The sequence below is a fragment of the Solanum dulcamara genome, chromosome 4, assembly GCF_947179165.1.
Source record: "Solanum dulcamara chromosome 4, daSolDulc1.2, whole genome shotgun sequence".
NCBI classification, from domain to species: Eukaryota; Viridiplantae; Streptophyta; class Magnoliopsida; order Solanales; family Solanaceae; genus Solanum; species Solanum dulcamara.
Genome location: NC_077240.1, coordinates 5,876,250 through 5,888,376, shown reverse-complemented (window position 1 = coordinate 5,888,376; position 12,127 = coordinate 5,876,250). Strand labels below are relative to the sequence as shown.

General features: G+C 29.3%; 1 protein-coding gene across 1 annotated transcript; it reads left to right on the top strand.

Annotated features, from left to right (window-relative positions):
• The first annotated feature begins 10,527 nt into the window (after positions 1–10,527).
• On the top strand, positions 10,528–11,770 carry LOC129885750 (protein EXORDIUM-like 2). Its single transcript, XM_055960157.1, has one exon. It carries the CDS (start codon positions 10,590–10,592, stop codon positions 11,496–11,498), a length of 909 nt encoding a protein of 302 aa, XP_055816132.1. The 5' UTR covers positions 10,528–10,589; the 3' UTR covers positions 11,499–11,770.
• The last annotated feature ends 357 nt before the right edge of the window (positions 11,771–12,127 follow it).

Genomic DNA, 12,127 nt, shown 5'->3' with positions numbered 1-12,127 from the left:
TGAAGTTCGGCAGCGGTACAAAGTTATAGAGTCAAACCGCCAATTTAAAGGTAGACCCCTTGCGCTCCATTATTGGTTGTTGTTGTCTATTGACATTTTGGATACAAATTCATTTCATGCTTTTTGGAACACAGCTAAAATCTTATGTGTGGGGCACTTTGATTAAACATTATACCATCCCAAAAAAAAAAGTGACTGAACGCATTGCATCAACACATTTCATGCAGTTTTCTAGTGTTAATTCTCGTGTATTCATTATCCATATTTTAATTTGAAAAAAGGACACACGAGAAATGGTAAAAAGTGAAATATTTGGGGGAAATTCTTTTCCTTTGGAGTGTTTGGCACCATTTTAGTTACTCGTGATACTTCCTCTTATCCTTTTTATCTACTCATTTTACCTAAAAAAATGTGGTCTAAATTGCCAAAAAGTTCTCCCTCCGTCTCTATTTACGTCTCAAATATTTTCAATGTTTTGTATGAAGGAAAACATTAAGAAAAACACTGATTATCTCCTTTTAACCCCAGCCCTTATCTCCTCACTCCCGGCCGAAGAACTCCGTCCACCCCATCATATACTATTTGTCTAAATTATACTTTTTTTTATTTTAATTTTTGTGACACTTTTTATTTTTTTTGAAAATTAAATAATTTAAGTTTGACCTGAAAAATTGTGCATCGGATCTTCAAAAAAAATTAAAAGGAAATTTATATATTTATAAGTTACGTAAAATATACTATAAGACACAATAATTAGCAATTTAAAATATTTTAAAAAAATATAAAATATTTATAATTAAAAAATATTTTTTTTTGAATCTGAAAGTCTTAAAAATGTACAGAGGGAACACTATATTAGGACAAACCACACACCAAGACATTTTCGAGATAAGATTCTAATTTCATCCGCAACAAAATCACATCACATACATTTAATAGAGCAAATATAGTACACAATTTAACCCATCAGTTCTAACACCTCTCAAATCTTGACCTTCACAATTAGGGATTGATAATTTCTTAATTCAATGGCACTGACAACCGACAGAATAGATCGATTTGAAAAGTTTTAAAAGAATTCCACTAACCTAATTTATGTCATTAAGAGTACTAGTCGATATCCTAATTAGTGACTTGGCCTTTGCCAATGTGATTAATGTAAGATAGGTGGCAATTAAGCTATGGATAAGTATTAATTATGAAGTCCACTAATGTAAGATAGGAGTACTATATTTTATCGTGCTACTACTTGTTACCAAACATTTAATTAGATGGAATTGATGGGCCTCATTGTTCACAGATCATTGCATGTTTTGGAAGTGTTTAATTAGCACAAACATAATTGTCACTAGTAATTATCTACTTATTACTTCGTCTATTTCAATTTTATTTTTGTTTTAGCCAAAGAAAATTATTCCAAAATATTTTTCACTTTAAAATTAAAGACTAAAGTTGATCATTTTTTTCAACTACACCCTTAACTTTTAAAAAGTATGCACAATATCTATAAAGAAAAAATATTCAATATTTCATTTTTTTAATAGACGTAAAAAAAAACTAAAACAACATTTAATAAAACGGAATGTATCGGAGGGAGTAGAAGCTGAGGAGGATAATAATATGTTAAATCAAAATATGGACTAGTTTATAATTTGAATAATGAATAGGATATATATAGCTGCAATTTGGCAACTCTTAAGTTGACCAAATTATAAGAATAAAAAACATTTGCATTGAAGGCTGGGTATATATTAGCTGTAAATGAATAAGATGAACACAACTGTTCACAACTCAAAAATCTAGTGTAGTAGCCTTCTTCCACTCTTAATTAAATATAAAATAAAAAGTAATCCTTGGACCAATCTACTTCATGTTAAAGACCCAAATTAAATGTGATAATTTAAATTCCATTCAGAACAACTTGATGAAGTTTCTATAATGACTGTGACCCCAGAAATGATAACATTCCGACCTTATTCCACTATCTATCCCCACAAAAAGAAGATTGTTTTATTAAGTTACTTTAAAATTTTTGTATGAAAAAAAAAGAAAGAAAAATTCTAAATTAAATAAGTTACGAATTTCGTCTTTGGTATGTTGTTAAGTACGTAGCTCCTAGTTAATAGATTTTTTTTACATAATTTATTGCAATTTCTTGTTAAATAGAATTACCAATAAAATTTATTGTTTAGTTACAAAATTGTGTGTCGCTATTTTTTTTATTATTAGTCTAAGACCTTGTTTGTGTTCATCTGTTCATTTTTACTTGCTCACTATTTTAAAAATAATTTTTTATTTTTTTACTTGTCATTTTTAATATTTCAATAAAAGTTAAACTTTTTTTTCATGTTTTACTATTAACATTAATTACTTAATTCCAAATTATTTTGCAAGGTTTAATACGAAACATCAATTAATAAAATTATTACTTTCTCCGTTAAAATTTATGTGATACAATTTTCTCATTTTATTGAGATGATTTATAGTTACACTATAATTTTGTGCGACTATTTTTTATCCATTACATGAAAAATTTACTTAACTTGGGCATAATGTTTTGGTAAATTAAAGGAAAGAGTTATAACATGAAGGTTGTGGGTTGTGACATTGATTAGTACGTAACCGGGGAAAATAAGTTAAAAGAGATTTTTGAAAGAGGAATGAAGAATAGGGGATTTTATTATTTTTTTTTTTGTTATAAATATTTAATTAGGGGTTAATTATAAAGAAGTGGGTTGATTTAAAATATTTGTAAATTTATGGTAAAAAATTAAAAGATCAAAAACACAATTCAAAAAGTCTCCTTTTTCATATTTCAAAATTCAAAATTTTTTATTCCCTCCATCTTTTTTTTTTACTAATCTCTCTTTTTCTTCTTTTCTTGTTCCTTTTATATTTCAAAATTCAAATTTTTTTATTCCCTCCATCTCTTTTTTTTACTAATCTCTCTTTTTCTTCTTTTCTTGTTCCTTTTCCCTTTCATCTTCTTCCTCCTTAACTTCTTTGCCTTTTTTCTTGTCATTTTTTCCCTTTCTTTTCAAACTTTTTGTGTTTTCATCTTCTTCTTCTTCGGATGTTGTCATCCTCATTTTTTTCTTCACTCTGATTTGATTGTGAAAATTATATAAAAAAAAATTGATATGTTGTTTATATAAACAGGAGTCGTTCAAGCAACCAAAAATTGTTTAAACAATCCTAAGTTGTTTAGTTCAAACAACAGAAGTTGTTTAAACAACCAAAAATTGTTTAAACAACCAGAAGTTGTTTAGTTCAAACAACCAGAAGATATTTAAACAACCCTAAGTTGTTTAGGTGTTTTTTATGATTCTTTAGTTAAAATAATGAGAATATTTTAAATATCAGCTACTTGTTTGGAAATATATGAAAATATTAGCTAATTGTTTTGGAGATCGAGATATAAAAACATTAGTTAGTTATTTAGACAAATGCTTGAACATCTGCCAGTTGTTTGGAGGTGATGATGACGTGGAGGAGAGGAGGTTGGGGAGGATGGGGCTGGGGGGTGGATGAGGGGCAGGAAAAAAAAGAGAGGGGTCTTTTATAAATTAAAAAAATTTGTGGATTCTTAAAATATGTGTCATTATCACTAATTAAAGAAGAGTCCCTTTTACTTCATTTTTAAGACATATGTCCTATTTTTTTTATTTACACTCTCAAAAGTCTCTTTTAATTTAATCCCCCACAAAGCTGTGTCAAATATTGCTAACGTTACTTCATAAAATAAAAAGGGTTTTCACGTGAATTGATATGTCTTATCCATAAGTGGCAGGGTAAAACTTCTTCAAGTTAATCTTTTTTACTACTTTAATATGTTAATCTAGAATAGTGTTTTAAAAAACTTCGTTGGGACTCGCCTCGGGGTTTGTCTAGGAGCGGAGCTCTAGCAAAATACTACAACACTCAAGTATGAAACTTAGTTCTGTAAGATTTACATCCTAAGCGCTTGACTGTACGCTTTAAGCATGCCCAACGCTCGGAGCTTGCCTAAAAGATCTTACACAAATTATGTGTTAAAATCTTTAGTTAACATTGTTGACCCTCATAATTCTTGAATAAATGAATGATACTCAATAACAAATTGTAGTATCACATCTTTACTATTTGGTAACACTATGAAGGTAATTATATATTACGTAACATTTTTAAAAAAAATACGTAGCAAAATTTTACTTTTTCACTTATCATTGGTCTTCATGATGTTGTCATATGTCTCAAAATTATCATATTTTATTTAGCTATTTGAAAGTAATTTTATTTTTATTCACGATGGAATGATGTTTTTATTATAATATACTAGTAAGTTTTATTGATTATTTTTCTTTTTTTTTTGGGGGGGGGGGGGGGGGTAGGGTAAATTATATAGTATGATAAAAAATATTTTGAGAAATAATGATTCTTTTATTATTAGAAAGTTAAGATATTAGATTATTTATACTTGTATAGTCATGTTTGAAGTTTTATTGTCTATAAATTTTCTTAATCATATTTGTAATTATTTCAAATTATTGATATATTTTTATAATTTTGTGTTATTATATTATTATATCATATTGTAGACTTAAAATTCATAGGGCTTACGCCCATGTCTCGAGAGTTACGCCTCGCTTTATATTAAGTAAAATGTCTTGCCTCATGTCCCGCCTTTTAAAAACTGATCTAGAACATCAATTCACAAATTTATTGACAGTCTATCTATCTTCTAAAATTAGGAATAATATATATATAGAAAATTCACTTCTCAACTTTACATTACACTGAATATATTTTATTCGTAGATAAGAAAAACTATTGAATCGTATTTTTGAGTACTAAACAGAGTACGGTACGGTTTTGTCGTCGTGCAAGAGCATTGTACTTTGGAAATTGAATTTTCTTTAGAATAAGGACAAAAAGTATTGAGGTGCTAAATTGGAAAAAAAAATCTCCATTTCATATTACTTGTTTGTATTAATAATTGAAAAGGTTGTTTGAGATTACTTGTTAATTTATAAAATTAAGTAAAAGTATTTTTAAATAAATTTTGTCCTTAAAATTAGTTCTTGTTGTAAATATAAATATTGTAACAAATCAAAAGAATTATTATTAATTTTGATATTAATGAATAAGATAATTAAATAGATTACTTTAAAACGAATTAAGAGACAAAATAATATAAAAATATATTTAGAATGCTTATTATTTATGATTTTTTAAAAGAGGCGTGTAACAAAAAAAATTGGACAAATAATACGAGAAAGATTTTTTATTTATTTTTAATAATAAATTAGTTTGTCCCGTGTTTGTGTGCCTGCAGAATTTTTGCAGTAATAGTAGGGCCCAGGGGGAATGGGTAAAAATCTAAGAGGTCACGCATGCGTACGGCCATTGGCGAATATTTGCAGGTTATTACTTTATTTTTAGGGAATTCAGAACACGTGGCAGGAGGCAACTCTTTATTAGTCGGCAAAATTCCAAAAGTGACCCTACTTTTAGATTTGGAGTATTTGGGAGAATTATATTTGGTAGGACTATAACCTTTCAATTTTCAAAGCTATATTTGGTACCTTCCTTGATACTCATCCACATTTTTTTTTTCACTCCCTATTTATAGTTTGTATTAGAATCGTGATTAAATTTGAATTAAAAGTTTAAACTGATTTTTTCTTTTGTTGATTTTGTAAATTCGTTTTGGCAGTAGCCTCAAATGTTTCTTCTTCTTCTGTTTATCAATTTAATTTCAAGAACTAATTTTTTTTCCCAAACGTCTACCAAGACATCCCTGTGTTTAATCACAGCGCAAATATAGAAGAAAAAACAAAAAAACTATAGTGGCAATTGAAGGAAAATGGTCGGCAGCCTTCCGTTGGCTCCGCCCATATTCGATTCGGCTGCGCGTTTTCGTAAACCCTATGGGCCAGCTCTCACTTCTACAAATACTTTTATGTTCCAACAATTGGAGTCGCTTGTTTCAAGACTCAACAACCCACTAAGTTTTTCGCCTCCCAAATCAGTAGCACCAATATGCTACCAAAAGGCAAAAAGCCCCAACTTACACCAGCCTTCTTGGGAAATGAGTTACCTTTTAACTTTTGATTCAATCGACATATATATTCTTCGATTTTAAATTTATATTGAATTAAATATTTTTAAATTTATATTAAATCTAATAAATATACGCATGTGTTTTATGTGACACAAGCTATATAGGACATAAAATTATCACGTAAGATGAATATCTGTATTTATTTAATTTTATACTCTCTTCGTTCATATTAGAATGACATCTTACTAAAATGTTTATCTCACTTTACTTGATTACTTAATAAATTAAGATAGAATTAATTAATTTTTTTTATTTTACCTCTACAATTAATATGACCTTTTGAATGTGAACAAATGTCAGTACTAGCAATTTTTATATTTTATGTATGTTGCATTGATATGAATAATTGGCAAAATAGTAAAGGTAATCAATCGATTAATAATTTTTTAATCACCGTGTAAAATAGAAAGTTTTCATCTAGTATGAGATGGAGGGAGTATAAATTTAAATGTCTACATATACACACTTAAAAATTAGAGAGTATAGATTTTAACTGATATCAAACTAAAGAGCACGCTTTATTTATTATTATAGAGTACCGGTTTTATACTTATACTTTGTTCACTTTTTACTGATTCATTATATTTATTTTTATTTGCTTATAATAAATTCGTAGGATATTAACTCGCACATTGTCATCCCGTTGTCCCATAAAATCATTACTCCTACTTTAAAATGAGTTATGAGACGTATGGTTCACAAAAGGCGACTTATCAGATGGTGGTAATAAAAAGTCTGGGGTTTGGAATTTAATTAAACACCTATTAGGAAAGATTAAGTGTGGAGCCTCTATAAATACTTATTTGGCTCCTTGTAGGAAGTCTCCCCATTCAAAAGTGCTTTATACTTGCTCTCCCCAATGTTGCATTGGAAGCTTCGCGCACCAACTTAGCCTTCAATTAATTAAACTGGACACAATTTTAAAAAAAATTATAGTAGCATATTTAGGACTATAAACCATATTCATGAGCATACATAAGAAAAAAATTAATAGTTAAAGAGATTGCATATATTCTTTTGTGATACTTAGATAAATTAAGTTATTTTTTATTATAAAATATTAATTTAATTATTATATTATAAAAAATTGAAAAAAAGGTAATCATTGAAGTAAGTTAAAAAGTAAATGATCACGAAATAGAGAATCAATTCTAATTGGTTCGATATAAATGTGGCTTGTTTGGACTCCGGCCGCATTATTGAAAATAGGGAAACAACACAAACATATTTGTACATGATCTGTTTCTTTCTTAATCAGACATTGAGTCTTAAATATGAAAAATTCTTGGTTGAAAAAGCCAACCTCCCCTTACAATAGGTCTCTATTCATGAAAATTCAAATAATCAAATTTCAATATAAATATCAAAATCAGGTCAAAATCAAAATAAAAATAGTGAAACATACATGCAGAGAAGCAGTATAGATATATATAGTTAGTGGCCTTGGAATCTGAAATGGGCCATCCTCAAATAATGCAACACACCTTTCCCTTCCATTTCAATTAGAGGCTCAAGCAAATTCTTTGCACCTAAACTTTGTTTATATACTTCAAAATAAACATTAGGATCAGATTCCACCTATTTATAGTCTACTCTATTCTCTAAATTGGGGATTTCATTTTCTAGATTATCATGCACTATTTGATTCTCAACAAAAACAAATGACATATATATTGTCCCAATGTCACATCCTTTCTTTTTTCAATACGCTTATTTTTTTTTCTTTTTTATAATTAGAAAAAAAATAATTTTAAATATTTTGTTTTACTTTAATGGAAATTATATAGCCACAAAACTGTCAAAACTTTATTTTAGACACTAAATTTCAAATTTATTTCTTTCATTCATAAATATTGTATCAAGTCAACTGATGTCATATAAATTGAGATAGAGCGAATAATATTTTTTTAAGGTAAAAGGCAATACACTATCTAAATAAGAGTGTTTTCTGAATATTTTTTTCAAATAAATCTAAACGTTGGTTGAAATATGTGTATGAAATTTAATAGGGTAAAAATTCCTGTTTTGATAAGAAAATCTTTTTAAAAATTTAAAGAATCATTAAATTAGAAGATGATTTCATTTCATTAGATAAAAGCAACTTCAGTCATAACTCATAACATACATACAAATTACTATTAGTATAAAATTATTTGTTAATTATAACACTACTGAAGTGGTCCATATGCTACCAACTCCCAAAGCCTAAAATACGCTGCGGCCTTCCACAAAGTGTTATATAATTTCCCCATTTTTCAACCTTTTTCACATTACTTTCACTGCCCCATTGTCCCACAGCCTTGCTTACTTCAAAATATATAATCATTGCCTAAAATCTTCTCTGAAAATATTTCATGTTCACACACAAGCCACATTTTTCTTTCAATATATCATTATGGGGTCATTTGATAAGAAGTATTAGTAGAAATAATCTATGTATTACATATAATATTATTTAATATTATATTTAATAATAGTTTTGGGCTTATATATAACTAATTAATGAATTAGTTATACACCTTATATGATATTAAGTGATGGATAATAAATATCTTTCATTTGATCGTATCGATAATACATAGGTTTAATTTTATTAATTAAGCTTTGTAAAGATAAAAATACCCTTCAAATATTTTCAATTATTTTATTTATTTTCTTGATTTTATGTTTTGTATTTGTACAAGTAAATTTATTTAAATAAATCAACTTACAAATGTTATTATTTATAGAGAGTCGTTTATTGCTAAATAAATTAAATACAAATTAATACTATATTGAAAATGTGAGTTGTTTAACATTTGCTAATTGAAAAAGTAAATACGTCCCTACATGACATTTGTGATTTTAATAATTAAATGTATTATTTGTTGATATATATGTGATTATATGTATTTTGAATAATTTACAAAATTGTATACATAATAAGACTACAACTTGCAACTTTTATGTGTTAACATAGATGATTTATTCGATTTTATAATCGTTTACCGTTATTTCAATTTTAAAACTAAATGATCCATTTTTTTAAAATTTAGTAAAAGAAATATTTTTAGAATGTAAAGTTAACATGAGTTAGAGCTTGTTTGGATAGACTTTTTTTAAGTTGGAAATTTCATTTTTTCACTTTAATCTTTTTTTAAAAGTTGTTTTACCTTAAAATAAGTGTTCAAAAGCACTTTATTTATTTTACCCAAACACCATAAAAGAACTTGAACGCTATTTTAACTTAAAATAAGCTTATCCAAACAAACTCTTTTAAGTGTAAAAGGAATAGATAAAACCCAAATATCCATATAAGCAAATACCGTCAAATTATGATAAAGTAATTTGGAGAATTACTACTTCCGTCCCATATTAGATGAGCATTTTAAATTTTATACTGATTAAGAAATCATTAATATATTGGAAGACTTACCATTTTGCCATTTGTTTACATCAATGCAATATTTATAGAATATAGAAATAACTAGTATTGAAAATTGTTTACATTCAAAAGGATATATTAGTTGTAGGGGTAAAATAGATTTTTTTTAATTAATTCTATTTTGATTTAGTAAATAATTAAGTAATATGAGACACATATTTTTAGTACGATGTTTGGAACTAAGGGAGTAATATTTCTTTTATATTAGCCACTCACAAAATTTAAATATCAGCATTAGAACGATTTCAAATTTCATTGTGCGGCAGCTTTCAATTTCCCTATTATTTGCCATTAGGATTTCGGTTAAATGCAGTAATATTAGTATAATTAACCTAATATAGCATATTGCTCTTTACTTTTTATTTAAGATTATTGATCAATTCTTGTTACATAATGTTACATACAATACTCCCTTGTTTTTATTTTTTTAGAGAACTTTAAAAATACAACCGTCCTACATTAATATGAGTCGGGTCTGCATAGACTTTACCCTTTCCAGACCCACGATGTGGGATTTCACTGGATTGTTGTTGTTGTAAATAATTTTAAAAACAATATATATATATATATATATATATATATATATATATATATATATATATTATCTTTTTAAATCATTCTTTAATTTTACATTTTTCACATTACATTAATTGTTTAGATTATATAAAATTAGAAAGTATTTTGTTATCAAGTTAAAATTAAAATGAGGAAATTAACAGACACGTCAATATCGCTGCATGCAGTGCCATGACTCCACGTCATGCTCCAGACCATGGCTGTGCTCAACTCTCCTTCATTAAGGTCTTCCTTGTAGACGACCACGTCACCCTACGAACCTTCCAGCCTGGCAATTTACTGCTCCCTTAGTTTCCACCAGCCCCCTATTACAATATTCCACGTGGCAAATCATGATGTTGACATCTCCTTTGCTACAGCTGTCTCCTCTTCTTCCTAAATCTTTAGCCCTACTATAAATATCACTACTTTCCTTCTTTTTTACTCACTTCTTCTTCTTTCTCCCTTGTTCAATACGCTTAATTAGAGACTTTTTAATCCTCCAATATGGCTTCAAATTACATCTCTGCCACTGTTTCTTCAATCCTATTGTTTCTACTGTGTTCCTCTTCTCTCTTCTCAGCTTCCATGGCTGCTCTGGTTCAGGAACAACCTCTTGTTCTCAAATACCACAACGGTGCTCTTCTTAAAGGAACCGTGACCGTTAATCTCATTTGGTACGGTAAGTTTACGCCTATCCAACGGTCTATAGTCGTTGATTTCCTTCAATCGCTGAACTCCCCAAAAGCCCCAAATCCATCAGCTGCTTCCTGGTGGAAAACAACTGAGAAATACAAAACGGGCGCCTCCACTCTCATCGTAGGAAAACAAATCCTCGACGAAAATTGTTCTTTAGGAAAATCTCTGAAAAATTCGCATATTGTGTATTTAGCTTCGAAGGGTGGGCATATGGGTAGGTCGGTGAACTTGGTGTTGACGGCAAAGGACGTATTTGTGGAAGGATTTTGTATGAGCAGATGTGGGTCCCATGGTTCAACTCGGGGCAAAATCCGTTTCGCTTACGCTTGGGTTGGTAACTCGGAAACTCAGTGTGCGGGTCAGTGTGCCTGGCCGTTTCATCAGCCCATCTACGGCCCACAAACGCCTCCTCTGGTGGCGCCCAACGGCGATGTTGGCGTCGACGGGATGATCATCAACGTCGCTACGGTTTTAGCGGGAACCGTGACGAATCCGTTTAACAATGGGTACTTTCAGGGTCCAGCGACGGCGCCGTTGGAGGCTGTTTCGGCTTGTACTGGTATGTTTGGGTCGGGTTCGTACCCGGGTTATCCGGGTCAAGTACTGATTGATAAGAGCACGGGTTCTAGCTATAATGCGCATGGGGTGAATGGGCGTAGGTTCTTACTCCCTGCTATGTGGGACCCTACTAAATCTGCATGTTCGACACTCGTTTGAGAAGGAACAAATAAGAGGGAGATAAGAAGAAGAGATGGCTGGGATTGGGTGTGGAAGAGTCCTACGTATATACAATGTACTGCGGGATTTGGAGGAATGGGAGTGTGGGTGTGGGAGTAGTTGGTTGTCGTTTTGTATGACTGTATATTCCTTTGCTTTATAAAAAAATGTGTAAAATGCAATGCCTATAGGACTATAATAAAATAATATAATCTATAATAATATTAGTGTTTGTATAAAATATGATTAAAAAAAGGCTCTTCTTTCTTTTACTTCTTTTTCTATGTTGGAGAAAATATTGGTATGGAGTAGGTTTAATTAAACAGATAATGACTGATTAATTACTAAGTATTATAAATTTAAATATTAAAATTTTCTTGTTAACATTATTAAAATAAGTGATACATGATCATGCTTTCCACAGTTGTTGTTATTGTCCGAAACAATCATTTTCTTGTACCTTTTCAAAGGGGTTTTAGGCAGAGGTGGGCGTTCGGTTCTTCGATTTAGTAAAAGGAGTGTTTGGTTTTTTGTTTCGATTTTTTTAAAGTTTGATTTCAAAAACGTGTGTCATGTTTCAAATTAAATTGAATTGGATTGATTGATTTATTTTGGTGTTTTTGAAATGA

Excerpts from the sequence above, each read along its gene's own strand:
- LOC129885750 (XM_055960157.1), top strand. The coding sequence starts at position 10,590 with ATGGCTTCAAATTACATCTCTGCCACTGTTTCTTCAATCCTATTGTTT.